Source organism: Chenopodium quinoa, unplaced genomic scaffold (assembly GCF_001683475.1).
Source record: "Chenopodium quinoa cultivar QQ74 unplaced genomic scaffold, ASM168347v1, whole genome shotgun sequence".
NCBI lineage: Eukaryota > Viridiplantae > Streptophyta > Magnoliopsida > Caryophyllales > Amaranthaceae > Chenopodium > Chenopodium quinoa.
The window spans coordinates 506,873-527,218 of NW_018745281.1; the positions used below are offsets into that span (position 1 = coordinate 506,873).

A 20,346-nucleotide genomic window follows, 5' to 3' on the forward strand; every position below is an offset into this window, starting at 1 on the left:
GCATCCAACTTATATGGTGGACTAGGGTATCATACATAATAAAAACACTAATAGTTGTGTAAAAGAACGTGACATTATAGATTGTAATCCTTCTCTTAATACGATCAAAACCCTACTTAAATAATAAGTTATGAATAAAAATGACATGCCAAAAACAGAAAAAGATGGTGGAATTCGAGACACATTGTGGTATGCAATATTTGAAGTGTAGAATATGATAAAGTAGTAACTTTTGGTTAAGCTTCAAATCAGTTACTCTTACATTACCAAATCCCAAGTATAAACTATCGAGATTCGAGGCTAGGCTTTCAGATTTCAGCCTCTTTCTTCCCTAAAGTTCTGATTTGACTGTAGATTTCATCTTGTATGCGTGTAAACTTTGTAAAGTCTTTGCTATAAAGTTTCACTTTCAACTTTTACTTAGCTTATCAACCTGATTGCTTCTTGATTTTAACCTCATTGAATTTTTTTCACTCATTCCGTACCTCATGAAAATGCTAAATATACTCCCCTCTTGTTTAATACGGAGATTTATTTGGTTATGGAGTAAAGAAAGCCACAAGAATAATGCTGTAGAAGAGATTCAATCACATGCTTTAATTATCATACCCGATACTTCAACCAACTAACTATCCAAGCCATCCACTTCACTTGTTTGATTGTTTCATAATGCTTGTATCAGTTTTTTTTGACATACTTGCATTGTCAAAATACAAATTTGACTATAAATATATGCAATTATGTATTACAAGTAGTAAAAACTAATAAGTAAAATTGATATTTGTAGAATATACATTGTAAGTATGTAACTCAGTTTCCATTTGTTTTCCCTCAAAAATTCAATTTTGCAAAGTCCTCATGTCGTTTGATGTTACCTACTATTATTAACTACAAATTGCTTAATCCAACATAGCCTAAAGATAACATCGAACAACATGGAAACTGATTATAAATCTCTAATTAATTTAACTTTATTGAACTCAATACAAAGTAATGAAATATATTTGTATACCCATATTATCTCCCCATATCTCCAAGGGTTATATATCATTAGCAAAATCCTTGTATATATTGGACCGTCCTTTATCCTTAGTCGTGGAGATTGATGATGCAATTATATGTGTAAAATGTCGCATAAAATAATGCAATAGTGATGGTTTGGTCGGTTTGGATTAAATCAATTTGTAATAATTTCTTCAACTTCCAATATACTAGTACTCCGTAGTAGTTTTACAGCAACCAGAGGCCATTGTTTTCACTAAATATTTTATACATACTTTAAACGCATGTCTGTCTTCATTAGGCCATTGTTTTCTTTCTATGTAATTCTCAAAGTATGACACCATTCATTACTTTATCATTGTTCAATTTGTTGTAGCCCTTCTAGGCAATATAATACCACCTTCGCTTTTTTAGCTGTTTCGCGAGGGTTTTGGACACCATTCACATATCTTACTTTTATCATGTATTTTTATCTATAGCAAAAAATAAAAGTAGTATATTATAATGCAAGATGTTTTTGCCCTTTTTGGATTTATCTCAATATATTAATGATTAAAATTGTGCATTAGAAAAACATGTTAAGTAATAGTACAACAACTAAAAAACCGAGGAGTAGAAGCACATGTTTTGCAATATGCTATAGGTTGCCCAAAAGGATTATATACAAGTATTTCGTATGAGATATAAATAAATTTCCACATAAAGTAACGAGGAAGCCCAAGTTAATCTCTGAGATTTAACATTTCATTTTATCTCCTCTCACAACTTTATGCATTTATTTATGTGTTACTTTACTATTTCACTTTTATTATTTAAAAAATAAAAGAAAAAAAATTATATTGTGAGAGGAGATTTATTTACAAATTTATCTCAGAGAGAAACTTTATTGATTCATGTTTAATATTTTCACTTTTAGCTTCTTTTGTACTTTTTACATACTTCGTATATCATTTGGGAGTACCAAATAATATACGAGACGATTATTTTATGTATACATGTATGGAGGGGCATTTAATTTGTTAGAATTTGTGCATAGAACAGCTTAAAGGCTTCGTCCATGCAATAGTCAGAAGGCAGAGAGAGTAATTAAAGGGGAAATAATACTAAAATCAAAAAAATGAAGTAAGGGTAGCTAGTTGTTTGGTCGGATAAAAAGCAGTGATGCTTGCTGGCTATCTTCAGGAGACAAAACTAGGTTTTGTGGATTATATTCATTTCACTATCATTCAATGCCTTGATTTATTTGCATTTACAACTTGGTCGGATCTTTATTCTATTTCTAATTAATTATTGTAATTATATAACCACTCTATCTAATTTACTAAATTCACATTCTCCTTTATTATTATTATTATTATTATTATTATTATTATTATTATTATTATTATTATTATTATTATATATATTTTTTTTTAATTTTTTTTTGGTGTGAACATTCTCCTTTATTATGAATTATGATATGAGTCATTGAATTTGGTTACATGAAGTTAACAAACATGTTTTTTTTTTTTTTGTTTTTAAATTTATGTTTAAGGTTCTATAATTACATTTTCTAACGAGTTTTCTTTTTGACGGTTATGATATACTCCGTACTGGCGTACTCTGTATATGATACGCCACTAAGTAAACATTAAATACGGTACATTTCTTTAAATGATATACTAGTATAGTAGTATGTTAGAGTATTTTATACTCCGTTATTAAATCATGAGTTGATCAATTTTATTATTGTTTAATATTTGGTAGGTTTTTTTTTTTGCTATCTTTTTATGTGTAGCCTTAAAATTGCATTTGTCATTTTTTGTTTTCTAATTATATACACGTATTACCAGCATTTTGTAAAAATTTACATTGATAGATATTGAAATTAGGTCAATTGGGTTAGGTTATTCTTGACTTAGACAATGCATATATGCACTTGGTATAAGAATATGCTAAAATTCAATGGACATGAATTGTAGTATTGCAAGGAACTTAAGCAATTACGCTAAAATTTAAATGATGTGAATCATAACAAGAAACTGTTAACGAATATAATTGTCGCATAAATTATTTACATTTTTGCATCGGAATAAAACATATTTCTCAAACCATTGTCCACGCACGTAGAATCGGTGTGATTTTTTTTTTCCCCTTCCTCCGATCCCTTTCCTAATAAAGATGCTGATAATTATGTTTAATGTAAAAATTAGGCCTCATTGGAGATAGTTTCTTTAATGAGCATCTGTGAACAGAACATTTGCTCCCTTGATTGAGAAATAAATGTAAAGAATTAAATAGGGTTCTGCAAGCTTTAAATGAAAATTGTATGTGTTATGATGTAACACTATATATGGCTTTTTCTCTGATTTGTGGTAGATACAGAGTATGGCCCTGACTTATTACTTCTTCTTTGAATTGCTTAGGGACTAGGGCACTTTTATTTTCTTTGGATTTTTTTGCATGGCCTCTGGATTTTTACCCCCAACTGCAACTTTTCCACATGCCCTACATACTAGTAATAGACTAATAGTATATCCATTTATGTTCCCTTGATTGAATTGTTAATGTTGGTAATCCTCTTTACGAGTTTGACGATATTTAATTTTTGTTTAGCTTTTGGGGTCTACTCTAAAACTTTGCTGAATTACGTATTAACTTTCAGCTAATTTGAGAATAGGACTTCGCTTGTGTTGTTATTGTAATGGATTCATCAACCATGTTTGAACTCCCTATTGGATCTACATTATTGTAATTTTAACCACGTCATAAGCTACTAATGTTTACTACAATGTGACATATTGTCGAGTGATTTAATATGCTTATCAATGCAATTATGCCAATCAAAGCATACAACATGTACATTTTAACCTTAAAGGTCGACGAATTAATCAACTCATCACTGTGTTGGGTCTATCACTCCTCAGTGTCCTCACACGTACGATAAGACTTATATAGTGTGATAGTAAGACTAGCGCATAACCTTAAAGGTCGACGAATTAATCTACTCGCCGTGACGGGTCTGTCACTCCTAGCACGCACAATAAGACTTCTAACGAATGATAGTAACACTAGAGCACACGATTGTCCTGCAAGTTTCTATTTCTACCAAACAATAAACATAACTCCTAGACATCCATACCATACTATAAGTTGCTATCACTGGTTTCTGATAGGTGACTTCTAAGAGCTGGCTCTTATTCGAAGGTTGTGGACCCTTTGTATAAAAAAATATTTTCATTTTGTCAGATGTAAACTTATTTTTTGGAGATATATAGGTTATTTGCCTCCTATTTTGATATAAAATTTCAGTTTTCTGTAAGTTTGTTGATGTCATATGCTTCAATATTTCCTGGTTTCTGCTTCTATATAAGTTTACAAGAAAGGTGTTGCTCAAGAATATCATGAGTTTGGAATGGTTGGAAGTTTTTGGATTTGTCTACCTAGTTGCCTGCTCTTGTGGAATCATATGACAACAGCATCCTCAATATTCTGTCAAAGAAATTTAGGCTAGAAACACGCACATGGATATTATAAGCTGAAGTTTGAGATTTATATAACAACCCGACTTTATAAGATCGCTAAAACTTATGAAGTACTCCCTCCGTCTCTAAAGTGTCACAAAAGGCACCAATCAAACAGTTAGGCACCGGTGCCTTTAAGCCATTTTGAACCAGTGCCTATTTTGTTTTTTACTACTAGTGATATAAGAATGGTTTCTACCACAATATTTTAGTGTGACCAATTTGAGGTGACATGTTATGTTGTTGAGAGTGTCATGTTGTTGAAAGGTATTAAGGTAACTTATAATGTACTTTTATTATTTGCAACTGATTTACTAAGCATTTTATATTTCACCCATATATAGAATGAGGCTGGTCTCACCAGACTAGATGTTAATAAAGGATTAGTCGTATTTAAAACGACATAAAACAATAATAAATGCTGTACGGAGTAATATATAGAGGAGAAAATTTTCTTACTTGCTCAACCCTTCAAACCTTTAATCCTCAAATATTATCAATTCTTTTGTTTCTTTTATTATTATTTTTTTTAATTTTTTATAATACAAATGACTTTCATCATTGTTTTTCTTTATGAGTTTGATATATATATTCCATGCAACAACACGGAAACATTTATAATGCCAATTAATTTTTGAGATAGTGTTAGCCAGAATCAAAGCTGTTAAACAATCTTTACTCTACAAAGCTCAATTGACATAATTGGCAAAACAAAACTACTTTTTCCTTTTCATCAATTAATGTTAAGAAATATTAATTGACTAATTTTAATTTTTTTTTTTAAAGAGAGAATACATTGGTTAAAAGTGCATAAATTTTAGTAGAATCATGAACTTGCCTTTTGACTTGTTTTTAATTATTATTTGTTCTTTTTGATAATTAGAATAATTGATTTAATTAATCACGTGATAAATTTCAACATTAAAGCCATACATTCCTTAAAAGTATGGGCGTAAACCTACATTCTTATACATTTATACGTAGACCTCCCTATATCCTATTATCGGTGGGTTGTTGGAGTAATAAAAGCAAACGGCATTCATTTAGAATAGTGGTCCTAGTGATCATGACCAAAGTTGTTTTTTGCCCTATAGATTAGGAAATCCAAAATTAAGAAGTCCTTACGAACATAAATACTCTCTCCATTTTTAAAAAGACTCTACAAACTTTGCTCGTATATTTTAATTGGTAAAAAAAATTATACGTGTGTACTTACGATTGACGAGTAAAAGACTTTACAGTATTCAATCGATTGTTTGACATTAAGTTCCACGTCCTGCATATTTTATGAAAATCAAACAAACACGAACAATTATACTCCGTAGTAAATTAAACAAGTCGATGTACAAGAATGAAAATATGGCCAAAAGACGAAGCATCTACCAATTGATATGCCGTGTAGCTAAAGTTTCATGGCAAATATTTTTTGTTTCCACTTATAATACTTGGATCCTGCTTTTGGATTCAGTTTTTCAAAAGTTTATTTCCTTTATTACTTTTTCGGTTCTTTAATAATATCTTCTCTGCTTAAGATGTTGGAATAATATCAGATTATATGCTAATTGTTTTACATCAATGTTTTATCTGTAATAATTATATTATTACTGTTACATAACTTTATTTCATGATATCATCAACCTTTTATTTTAATTTCCTGTTTTTGAATCATTATTACTTTTGAAATACACCTCCATTTTAAAGTTTTTCTTCCTTTCATCTAAATTTATGTGAGGAGACATCTATCCTGTAGTTTCTGACAATTAATTGATTCCACAATTAATGAGAAGAAGAAGCACAGTTTACATTACAGATTCCACAGTTAATTTATGAATTAAGTTTTCACGAATTCGAGAACATCACAAAAATAACATTTGTTAATACATAGGTTATACGTCAATATAATTAACAAATATAGTCGTGTACTATCGCTAGTTTTGTTTTGAGAGGATGTCAAGATAGCATAAAAAATCACGCATCGATTGGTGTATTGTTATCGTATAAAGCGTATTTGATATGCATAATGTTGTAATGACCTTTCATTAACAAAACTTTAAATCCTAATTAACAAACTATTTAAGTATGCATGCATAAAACAATGAGAACACAATAATCAAAAGAGATTGAAAAATGATACTGAGTAAATTTTTTTTTTTTTTTTAATAATCATCCTTTAATTTTCAACATTAGTAGCTATGTTCAGCTAGAAAAGATTATACTTCCACTCACACTCACAACAACCAACCTGGGGAAAAAAAAAGAAAAAAAGAAAAGACAAAATATTCATTACACCAACAACCCATTATTAATGTCATTAATAGCATATTAATGATCACAATTATTCTTTGAAAAATATAGTTTCATCCATACCTCAAATTTTTAAACAACAAATAATTACTACAGTATATAAAATTCCAAAAAAAAAAAAGCAAACTTCTCAACAAATTATAAAAATAAGATCAAAATTTTCATATACACTCCTAATTAACATAATCTGCAAATTTAGTTTCAAAAGATCATAGTTTTTTTCCCTTCTTTTTTCTACTAATTATAAAAATAAAAATAAAAATAAAAATAAAAAACTAAACTTATCTATTATGAAGTGGGTTTGGACCTGTATGAACTTTTCTCTTATCAGCTCCAAAAATATCATCACCACCATTTTTATTAATACTTTTTTCAGCTTTATTTTTCTGGTGATGACGTTGCTGTTGTTTTCCATGAAAATCGATGACGTCAGAAGAAGACGACGAAGGCCCGGATTTGAATTTGTTGAATCTACCATACCCGAAAGCAAATGTAGGAGTTTTGAAGATTAAGATTACGAGTAATAACAACGATAAACATGCTAGTTGTTGTTTTCTCATTCTACTGCGATGACCTCCCATACTTTGTTGATTTAATCTCTCGGATTTTCTCCCTTAGATTTTTAAACATAAGTGTGCGAGTGCGAGTGCGATTTTATGTATGTACTGCGCACGGAAACTCTCATAAAGGGGTCTCCCGATTCCGAAACTCGGAAACGGGGGTTTGATTTGCTGTGTTGTAAAAGAAAAAATAATAATAGAAAAATCGTATTTTTGCGGTTTGGTTTGGTTTGGTTTGATTTGGGGTTGGTTTACATTAATGTTAGGGGAAAAAAGTTTTGGGGTTTTGGGAACCTTTAGTAGAAGAAGAAAAGATTGTAAGGAGTCAATTGGAGGAGAAAGAGTTAAAATTGAAAATACATAGGTTTTGGTGCAGCTTACAATTTTTAAATGAAGGCTGTTGTTGGAAACTTCTTTTGGTTCTGAATTCTGATTTTTTATTTTTTATTTTTTTTTTTGAAAAGGGAGGAGAGAGAAAATGGTAGTACTTTGAGTGAGAGTTGAAAGTTATTTTTAACTTTGGGTGGTGGAGTGGAGTATTATAATTATAACATTTGGAAAGGGGGAGGAGCTATTTTTTTGTTGTTGTTGGTGGTGGGCTAAAAAAAAGTTTTTAAGTGGTGGTTCAATTGTTGAAAACTTGGTTCATGTGAGGTCAATCATTTTTATTCATTTAAGAGGGGTTTTTCATTGCTTTTTGGGGTTTATGACTTAGGGGTTAGTTGGTCAACATCTTCTTTCTTTTTTGTAAAATCTATGTACTATAATTAAGATTATTATAATCATGACTTATTCTTGGTTTTAACATAAGTATCTTTTGATATAATGCATTTACATTGAGGTAATTGTACTAATTGGCTTTCATTGTTGTTTGAAAATGACATGTTTTAGCTTTGATATTTTATACCGACACATGATACGGAGTAGATGATACTCCCTCCATCCCATAATAACTTATACATTTATCATTTTCGTTCGTCTCAAATTAACTGACACATTACTAATTATAGCATGAGACCACTAATTAAAAACTATTTTCCTCTACTCTTCCATGGCCCACTTATTTTTGGGAAAAAAAATTTCAACCACATAAAAAATCAAAAAGAAATTTTTTCACATTAAACAAATGTATTACATGATGTCACTCAAAGTTTTGTTAAACAATGTATGCATCCCAACGTCCCAAATATTCAAAGTAATAAAAGATTTGATCAATCATAGATTGAATTTACTCGAATTAGGGTAGGTTTAGAGGAATAAAATTCTACACAAATTAAATTTGGGCTATGGTTATCCTGCCCAAAACGTCAAGGAACTTTTCAACCCATCTTACATTTACAGTTTGTTTTCCTCTTCGGGATCTACATTTGTTGGGAGATTATCAATCTCTTGATAAAGTTGAGAAGTACGTCAAAGTTCTAAGTGATCATGTATCCATACTCTAAAACTAATAGCATAATAAATATTTGTATCTCTTATGAGAATGACCGACTCTAAGGTTAATGAATCAGTTTGACTTTTAGTAACTTATTATCTACATACTTAGTAAAAAATAACAGATGTTATCTCGATACTTGGTAAAAAAATAACAGATGTCAAAAAAAAAAAAAAAAAAAAAAGTTATCTTTATTAAGTGACTGAATTAGTGGTTAAAAAAAAATAATAATAACATTTCTTTGATGGGCAATGGTGCTCTTTTGGAGCTAACTAGGCTTGGGTGCCTGGGTGGCTAACGTGGCTTAAAGTCTAAGGGAATGTTGTTTTATTCAGTACCAATAATTAACAATAATAATCATGCTTAATAGTGGATAATCCAAAAGGAGCTTAACCTTTATTTCCTCAAAAAGTTGCAAAAAATCAGGTTTAATAATAAGGGTGATAAAAAGAAGAAAATGAATTGTTTTATGTGAATGTCTAAAAGAATTCATTACGAAGTATATATTACTACATACAACTGCTTCACTAATATCTTTGTCTTAAAATTATTGTCTTTCTTTCACTATTTTTTTTTAAAAAAAAATATTTTCAGGAAATTTAATGCTCCCTTTCTTTTAATACTGCAAATAAAATTCAATGCTTTACCTTACAAACAGTGTGAATTTATTTTTAGAAGGGTGGGAATATAATTCTGTCTTCGCTCTTTCATTGCATTAAACCAAAAATAATATAGAATGACTCACTGCCAGACATCTTATTATAGCATGAACTTTTGACTTTGGTATCTCATCTGTCATTTAGTAGTTAAAGCAATTACTTTAATTCTTTAACAGTTAAAATTGTTACAACTTGAAACAAAAAATGACACTATTTGGCTAAAAGTCGACTAAATTTGATTAGTCAAAACATTATCTCCTTATGAATGCATACTCTATCATAAATCTTTTTGTTATAAAATGGTTATATATATATAACACGGCTAACACGCATTTCTTATACATAAAGTTATGGCCTGGGCTATTAGTAATGCGTGATAAAGTCATCACGTGTTGATTAATATTATTAATGTTTAGTTACGTTAAAGTTGTTTATATTTACTATATATCACTTCTTTTCCCTTTAATTAGCATAAAAACGACCTCTTTATCATGAACTATGATGTGCACTTGATCATGAATATATCCTTTTTTGACTATATACATGATTATTTTTTGGTGCGATTGGTGTGTATGAAATTCAATCCAATAATCACCACACGTATGTACTAATTCCAAAAACTACGTCTAAGAAATTGTTGTGGCAATACACATAATTAATCATAATTATTTATGTACACGTAATGGGTTATAATATAAAGATCGAATGATATCATAGAATTTATTTCACATTGATCTTGAATATGAAGATTTCTTACAAAAAAGTAGTTATAATTGCAAAATTTCCAAAAGAAAATTAGTGAAATTGCTAAAATACTTAAGAATTGGTGGGGACGTAAAAGAAGTGGAATTTAGTAAGATTTTGCACCATGGGGCGGTGATTTTTCTTAAGAGAAATGATGGTGTTTTTGTTTACTTTTTCTTAATGCCTTTAAAAGGAAATATATATGAATATGAAAATTTTATTTTTTTCACTGTTTTGCAAGTCTTAAGATCGATGTGATACGAACATTTTGACCCACTTATTACTTTCATTCTCACTTTAAAGCTAGTCATGAATTACATTTCATAATTTAATCTCATTACATATTATATTATATGATCATTAATTTTTTAATAATAATAATTATTCAAGAGATCGATCTAACCTTTTGTTAACCTTTTTTCATTTGTAATAATATGTCGTTTGAAATATTGACATATTGAGTCATTTATTACTTCACATCGAAGACTCGAATTACATTTCATAAATATCTCATTATGTATAATCTAATCATTTAAATTTTCTTATAATCTTTTGAGAGTTCTAATCATTTAATTAACCTTAGCCTTTTCCATCTCTAAAGCCATGTTGTTTAAAATTTTAATAAACTATGTTCATACATTATCAGCTAACTTGTTAATTAACGAGGAACATAGGGAGTATGTAATTGAGCATATAATAATAAATATTTCCTTAGTTTCAGATCAGTTGACCCATTTCTCTAGGCGCATTTGTTATCAATGTATGACTTGAAATAATTTATTTCTTAGAAATAAATAACAAAATGAATTCAAAATAGGTTATATAAATAGTAACGAAAGTCAAAACATGTCAACTATAATAAAATGAAGGAAGCGATTCATTAAGGTTCAGCAGCATCCAGTCAATGTAGGTACAAAATTGGTTGTGGATAATGAACTCAGGAAATCTCTACAAAATAGTGGTCTTAAAGAAGCATATTCCCTTTTTATTTAGGACCACCTTATAGTATAGTATGTATGCATATAAACAGTAGTAAATAGAATGGAAATATATAGGAAAGTCCATCGATCCACCTCCTCCTATATAAACAAAGTTGAAGTGAGTAATGCCCTTTTTTTAGTAGTGGTGCAACTTGTATGGAGATCAATAGCCCTAATGTTTTGGACGAAAACTACTTTTTTTCTACCCACTTCCTCCTTTTTACCTCAAAGAATGCCTCATTGAGTCAAGAAATAACTTATCCTCCAAGAGAATTGATCATGGATTGGGTCAGGTTAGGTGGCTGAAAAATTACAATCAATTCAGCACATACAATGGGTTCAGTGGCGTATCCAAGTTTTAAAATCAGGTTATGGACAATTACATAAAGGAATTTAGATAACATCATGAGATGAGTCTAATACTAAATAGTACTTCGTCTAAACAGCACATTATTGAAACAAATCCAACGATATCTTAAATTACTACTCGTATTTTTTTATATTTTTTTGTATATATTAATGAGAATTAAATATGTAGTAAAAGTTATTTATATTTGACTATGATCATAGAAACAAGCGCTTAATTTTGAAACGGAGGGAGTAATAAATAAACCTACAGAAGTACAGGTGATTGATAAATTGCATATTGCAGTTTGTATGGAGCAGTTAATTAAAAATCTTTGATGAGAACATGAGTAGAGAGAGTTAGAGGAGATAATATTTCGTATACTATTTGCTTCAATACACTTTTTAGATTTTAACAGCTATCCACTATCCTTCTATTCCCTTATCTATATATGCTATATTTTGTTAAGTCGAACTCGTCAAAAAATAAAAAATTAACATGATTTGAGGGGTATGTTAGCTACATCCGCCCCTGTTATGGGTTGTATGTGTTAGCCCACATTTAAGGACGACCATGTCATTTAATAGACTGACTAGCTAAAACAATTTAAGCAATGGTCGATCATGTCATTTTAAGTATGACTAATTACTTGATTAGAGTACTACACTAGCTAGTAATTCCTCCATTTTTTACTTTATTTGTTATTTAATTATATATATCAAATTTGGCTACAGTTTATTACTAATATGTAAAAACACATCACTAATTTAATTGTTGATAGGTATATTTCAGCTGTACATAATTAAATAAGTATATTGACTGTCAAATTATATATGCACCGATGAATAATATAAAAGTCAAATAATTGCAACTATTGAGAAACTGAAGAATTAAATATATAATAGAGTATGATGCTTAGCTAACTCCGATCCATATAAATAATCTTACTACAAGACAAGAAGACACCTCCAAAGATCAAAGTCAAGGAACTCCCATTAAATGAGACAGTTGGAACGAGTAATTAAGTGCTAATTTAATTGAGTTATAGATGGGAAGATGGTCTCTTATCTTTACCATAGGGTTCATAAAACATAGAAATCGCCTAATACATGAGTACACAATTATTAAGGAACTTGATATTATGACATTAATATATATAAGGATCATGGTTTTAATTATTATTAGGTTAAATGCCCAGCCTCACACTTAGCTTGTTTGAATAGATGGTATTTTCTTTATTTAAGTGTTACTCCGTAATATAATATTATAAAGTTTACTACTATGCGCTCCGTAGTTGATCAAAGTAATACACAATTCAAATTTATAAGTGATTTGAGTATTACACAACTACATTATAAATTTCGAACTCAGACTAGCTAGAAAATTTTGTACATAGATCATATAACTTAGGATGAAGCATTTACATACTTCACCCATGGGAATAATTGGGTACTTAGTAATCCATGATCATATAAATCTTTTTTAGATATTTTTGAGAGATCAGAATATGAGAAATGTTTACCGTGCCTTTCTCATTGATTATACGTTCATATATATATACATGAGTATTCTAGGTTAAACTAATTAAAGATATACACAAAATAATATACAAAAATATTATTTACATAATTAGATTATTTGCATAATCTATAAGTTTTAAACTTAGTAAATTTATGAATTTGTCTTTCATTAACTCTTCCAAAAACATAGGAAGTGGTTCTGACAAAGATGCTTCTATTTTCAACCATTGGGGATAATGAAGTGTGAGTTGAAATCAAAAGAATAATATTCCATGCATGTATATGGTTGGTGACATGTACTAACAAAAACATTAAAATCATTAACACGCTGAATTAGTGGAGAAGAGTCTAATGGCTCAACTAATACGACTAAGAGTCTAATGTATCAGGGATGGTGTTGATGTTAATTAGTTAGATTAATTGGTAATAATGTTTTGGTTTGGCATGCGGTATCTAGCTTAGACTTAAGATCAAATCTCACACGTGTAACTTTCCTTTGTGGCTTTTCATTTGACTTTTTATACCGATCTACATTTCCACCATACAAAACTTTAGTCTTTAATTATCTCTGTAATTCTTGATAAAAGATCAATACGGAGTATCATTAATAGTACATATCATGAGAGAATTTATAATCTGTTTTTATCCATATGTTTTTACTAAATTTACGACTGAGCTGTCTTATTTCAAGCTATTCAAAAAGAAATATACTATTATTGAGGGATACATGGAGTATTAATTTAAATTTGGTACCTAATAACAACACAAAAGAAAACAAACATTTCTCATCACAATTACTTGATCTAATTTTTGGTAAATAAGCATAATATAAACACAAATTATTGCGTCAGTCCGGACTGACCAAATATTTCGTCAATCCAGCGGGTTTTTGCTTTATACCAATGATCACTCCCATCGACAGCGTAGTTATTGGCGGTGGTATCGTCGACGGCGAGAAACTCATTGATTGTTGATTATATTTGTCTATGATTTATGTTTGAATTGGCTTGATAATTGCTTGAAATTCTTGGATATTTCGAAAAATGCCCAAAAAAAATCAATTTGGGGCTTTCTTGTGTGATGTATAATTGTTGAAATTGATTGTCCTATGTGATTGTATGTTGAATTGTGAGCGTTTTGATAACAAATTCATGTATTTTGGTTGAGAAATGAGCATGTTAGCTTATACCCATAAGCTTAGTATGAGACCTTCAATGGTGGTTCTGCCATTGTTGACCTTCAATGGTAGGAAGACAATTATTGTATTTGTTTATTTTAAAAATAAAGATTACTAAATATAAAATATGTATAATTTTATTCATTCATTATCTAGATGATATCATCTAAAGACTGGATGATATCATGTATTGTATCTACAATATTATCTATACGATGGATGATATCTCCTCTATTGTTTTTTTTATATCCTCTATGTTTTTATGATATGAGTATCTTCAATGAGTTGGATGATATCCTCTATTGTTTGATGATATCCTCTATTGTTTTTATGATATCTGCTATAAGTTGGATGATATCATCTATTGTGTATATGATATTATCTATAGACTGGATGATATCCTCTATTGGCTACATGATGCCAATTATAATTGTGTTTATGATATCCTCTATTGGCTTGATGATATCCTCTATTGGCCATATGATATCATTTATAATTGTGTCTATGATATCCTTTATTGGCTGGATGATATCCTCTATTGGCTATATGATATCATTTATAATTGTGTCTATGATATCCTTTATTGGCTGGATAATATCCTCTATTGGCTATATGATATCATTTATAATTGTATCTATGATATCATCTATAGCAGGCTGGACGATATCCTCTATTGGCTATATGATATCATTTATAATTGTGTCTATGATATCATCTATAGGCTAGACGATATTCTCTATTGGCTATATGATGATATCCTCTAACAAACTGTAGTATCCTCTACCAAAAATAAATTGTACATATCCTCTATCACATACTACATTCCTATAACAAACAATACAATTCTACAACAAAACTGTACGTATCCTTTATTAAATAACACATATCCTCCAACAAGTTGTACATTTCCTCTATCAAATAATACATATCATGATCAAATACTGCATATCATCTATACTTAATGCACGAAATGTTTGGTGCGGTCTCTAATAAGGAGAAGTTACTAATACTCCCTCGATTAAATACTTAGCTTGCAATTGTATGACTCACATATAATATATAAAAATTAAATATTATTGTGTAATTTGATGTATACAGATACTCATCATATCAATTAACCAATACATACATTATGGAGTATTGCATATGATTTGCAGTCGAATTTGATCATCAACAAATATGTCAGTTAAACAGTTGCAATAACCATGACATAGGGAAAGTATATTACATACTCCCTCCGTTCCTAAAAATTCGACTCACTTTGCAATTGCGCGGTTTTCAATGAACATCTTTGACCATGAATAACTCTGGTTGTATATAAGTGAAATTTGTAAAAAGTTGATATTTGGATTATTTATAATAAGGAGAATCTAATATGATCTCACATGCTAATTTATTTATATTGTATAGCTCATAAAATGAGATCAAAGTTATTTTATTTTTACCACATGAATAATAAGTGAGTCAAACTTTCAGAAACGGAGGTAGTATATATTTTTTTTAAAAAAATTGTAGGTTTATTTAATAAGTTAACCAAAGAAAAATAATGTTGAAGTTTGAGTGGCAACAATTCTGATAAGTTGCGACATAAAACCAAAAGAAATCAAATCTATATAGATGGGAACTGTCGTAATGAGTACATACTACATCATTAGGGTTGAAGAATTATATAGTTTAGCCCTGCAAGCAATAACCTTTTTGGACCCTCCTAATCTTCCATTTTTTTTCCAATGATATTATCTTTTTCAAAGAACGACCCTCTTTAATTGTAACATTTTTTGTTGCAAAAAATTCTTCACTTTTTATTTTCATATTTATCGGTCAAAGTTATGGGGCTCAACATCATTAGAAAATCAACTACTATTAATACTACTTGAAAGTATGAAATATCTCATTAAAATGAGCTAGGTTGTCTATGGCTGACCTCATTAATTGGTAATCATGCTACTCTTCTTCACATGTATGACTCTTAAATATAGGATTAGCTTCTTTTACTTTGAATTATGTGGTATGTTTATTGTCATACAAAACTTTTTTCGTGTGACAACCGTTATTCTATTTAAGCGGGAACAACAAAAGAGATGGAGATATTATTATTTAACAAGCAAATAAATATTTGTCATTTTCTTAGTCAATATTCTACCCTGGAAGACAAGTTATGTGTTAAGGATAAGATGATTAATCATGGTTTGTAAGACCAATGGTTTTTGTACCACTCAAGCTGAGATGAATAAGAACAAGTTGAAACTATGATATCATAGGAATAAAAGGCCATAATACCCTGCCAATAATAAAGGCCATAACATTATTCTACATTAACATAGAATGTCTGGCTTTACAGCTTGTTCCTCGGCTAAATTTTATCATTTACTTCACCATTTGGTCACGCTAAAAAAAATCTTACCCGATAAGCAAGCAATACTACCCGTCAAATGGTTAGAGCTTCCCTCCCAATTCCAAGGGATCTTAGCTAGGATCGATTTTCATCACCCGTCCTTATGACTCTCTAATAAAAAAAATTATATACACCCAAGTGTAAGGTGCATCCAATGGTATTTTCTGTTCATTTAATATTTTTTGCTCATATAAGCATCTATATGAGCACTTGGGTGTATATAAAAGATGTTGGCTCTTTTAACAAAAAAAAAAAAAAAAAGTTAAACAAGTTAATAGTTAACTACCCTATATTAACAAATTGGGGTCTTGCACATTGTGCTAGTTTGAAAGTACTCTTAAAGAACTACCCAGTAATCAGATTTTTTAGTATTGCTTTGGATGATTTCGAATCTATTTTTGAAAACAAGTATTGCTTTTAATGATCATGGACTAATTAATATTTCTATGTTATTGCTTGTTTAAAAAATGTGTAAGATATTATTACATTATTATTTCTTATTATATATATACATATATACTCCTTGTACACTATATATCACTTGTAACATTTTACATATACCTTCAATAATAGATTTTCCCCTTTTTCTCAGTTTTCTCTCGTTTCTTCTTTTCTTCTTCTAAAGTTCATATGGTATCAGAGCCATTCTCAATCCGAGATTGCGATTTTTTGGTTTTGATCAATTGATTTCGTTGATTCTTGCCCCAATTCCTTCGCAATTTAAGGTCGCGATTGAAATCGAAGTTTCTACTTCTTGATTTTCCGATCGATTGCTTGAAGATCTGATTAATTGAGGTGAATCAAATGGCTTCTGGAAATGATAATGGAGGTGTTATTGGTGGCATTCATGGCGGAAATAATGTTGCTCTTTATTTCATTTCTAATTCGGATAATCCGAATTCTTCTCTTGTACCTGTTGTGTTTACTGGCGTCAATTATATGCGTTGGCGTCGGAATGTGTTGCGAGCACTTGGAGAGAAGAATAAGATCGGGTTCGTCGATGGATCGATTCCAGAACTTGTTGTGAATGATTCTTTGTTTTCTAAGTGGAAATGTTGTGATTACATGGTTATGAGTTGGTTGCTGAGCTCAATGAGTGCTGATATTGATGATGATTTTGCGTATGTTGAGAGTGTTGCAGAGTTATGGAGTGAAATCAAGGAGCGATTTGGTCAATCAAATGGTCCTTTGATTTCAGCGAGCTTAAGAAAGAGATTAACAATCTCAAACAGGATAATCTCTCAATTTTTGGCTCATTATGGAAAAATGAAGAGATTATGGGATGAAATGCAGAGTTTGCGTTGTTTTTCGACTTGTAGTTGTGGTGCTTTGGCTGGATGTAGTTGTGAATTTCTCAAGAAACTTCAAGATTTTGAGAGTGAAGAGAAATTGATGTAGTTTTTGCTTGGATTAAATGGAGGTTATGATAATGCTATTACTAATATTCTGACACAAGATCCTCTTCCTTCTATAAATCGAGCATAGTCGATTGCACAACAAATTGAGAAGCAGAAGGAGGTGAGTGGGAGTAATGATGTTGCAGAGAGCAGTGCTACGGCAGCTCAACATTTTTCAAGGAGTTCTTCTCAGCATCACGGTTTTGGTGCGATGATCAAGAAAGATTGGAAGAAGGAAAAATTCAATCGTGTGTGTAACCATTGTAAAGCTAAAGGTCATACTATGGACTAGTGCTTTAAACTCATTAGTTATCCTGACTGGTATAATGTGGTTAAGGCTAACAAATCTGGTGGTTCAAGAATGGTAGCTAATGTTGCTGTTGAAGATGGTATGGCTGATAGTCCTTTCAATCAGGGTAATATTGGAGATTCTGTCAATTCTGTTGTTGTGGCTTCGATATGTCAGGAGGTAATAAAAGCGATGAAGGATAAGCAAGGCTCAGATGGAGGATCTTGTTCTGTTAATTTTGTTGCAAATGCTGCAGGTATTACTTCTTATGCTCTTCACTGTGGTTCTGTTAAAGTTTTGAACAAGAATCTTTGGATTATTGATTCTGGAGGTATTGATCATATGGTATTTGATGAGTCCATTCTTGTGAATAAGTTGGTTTTAGATAAATCTGTGAAAGTTAGATTGCCTGATGGTAGTGTTAAGTATGTGAACATTATTGGCACAATGCGTTTAACAGAGTCTATTGTGCTTCATAATGTGATGTTAGTAAAGGGTTTTAAGCATAACTTGTTGTCTGTTGGGCAATTGATTGCTCAGAGTGGAGTTGGTGTTGTGTTTGATACTGGAGGTTGCAAATTTCAGGACCTTACTTTTGAAAAGTTGCTCGCTGTTGGACAAAAGTGTGGCGGTTTAAAAGTGAAGTGCATACGGTCTGATAATGGGACAGAACTTTTAAAGTCTCAATGCACTCAGTTGCTTCAGGCTAAAGGGATTATACATCAAAGGAGTGTAGTTGGTGTACCTCAACAAAATGGTAGAGTAGAAAGAAAACATAGGCATTTGCTTGAAGTGGCTCGGGCAATTAGATTACATGCTAATTTGCCTAAGAAGTTTTGGGGAGATTGTATCTTAACTGCTACTCACTTGATTAATAAACTTCCTACAAAAATTTTAGATTAGAAGAGTCCTTTTGAGGTTTTGTATGGAAAGGTGCCTGCTTATGATGAGTTAAAGGTGTTTGGGTGTCTTTGTTATGCCTATAACATAGATAAAACAAGGGATAAGTTTGACCCTAGAGCCAAGAAATGTATATTTCTAGGCTATCCTTTTGGACAGAAAGCTTATAAGGTTTATGACCTTGAATCTCATATTACATTTATTTCTAGAGATGTAGTATTCCATGAAAATATTTTTCCCTTCAAAGACTTTTCATCTAATGATTCTCATGTTCCTGTTATTCCTCCCCAAGTCACCTTTGGTGATGATAATCCAGAACACATACATATTCATTCTTCTCAACCCACATTACAATCCATACCTATTAATCTTCTTCTTCTTCTTCTTCTTCTTCTTCTTCTTCTTCTTCTTCTTCTTCTTCTTCTTCTTCTTCTTCTTCTTCTTCTTCTTCTTCTTCTTCTTCTTCTTCTTCTTCTTCTTCTTCTTCTTCTTCTTCTTCTTCTTCCTCTTCTCCTTCTTCTTCTTCCTCTTCTCCTAATAATTACTCTTTCTCTGAAAATTCCTTAAATATAAATTCTACCACTAATTCTGTCATGCAGAATCTTTCAGACACTTTCATGGATTTTCAAACTAGTTTTGAACCTGAAATTCCTATACAAACCAGAACTTCCACTAAAATTACAAAAATTCCCAACAAACTACAAAATCATGTTGTTCCTTATGCGCCTCATAGGCAACATAATTCACTTCCCTCGTCTTCATCAGCCACCTCAGAATCCATGTCTTTTGCTGTTACTTCAGATATAACAGAGCCTAAGACTTATGCAGAGGCTGCAAAGCATCCTAGATGGCAAGAGGCCATGCAAAAGGAGTTAGATGCTTTAGAGAGGAATGAAACTTGGATTGTTACTGATGGGAGTATAGAACGGTTGAAAGGAAGGGTGGTAGCAATTGGTTATCAACAAATTGAAGGAAAAGATTTCACACAAACCTTTTCTCCGGTTGCAAAACTTGCTACAGTGAGAATTGTCATTGCTTTGGCTGCAATATATAACTGGACTTTATGTCAGTTAGATGTAAATAACGCCTTTTTGCATGGTATGCTTGATGAAAAAGTCTACATGGTGCCTTCTTC

General features: G+C 30.7%; 1 protein-coding gene across 1 annotated transcript; it reads left to right on the forward strand.

The window, feature by feature from the left end:
- The first annotated feature begins 17,429 nt into the window (after positions 1-17,429).
- On the forward strand, positions 17,430-18,023 carry LOC110711548. Its single transcript, XM_021889960.1, has one exon. The coding sequence runs from the start codon at positions 17,430-17,432 to the stop codon at positions 18,021-18,023; it is 594 nt and encodes a 197-aa protein (XP_021745652.1).
- The last annotated feature ends 2,323 nt before the right edge of the window (positions 18,024-20,346 follow it).

Bases quoted from the DNA above. Each gene is read 5' to 3' on its own strand.
- LOC110711548 (XM_021889960.1), top strand. From the start codon at position 17,430: ATGGCTTCTGGAAATGATAATGGAGGTGTTATTGGTGGCATTCATGGC.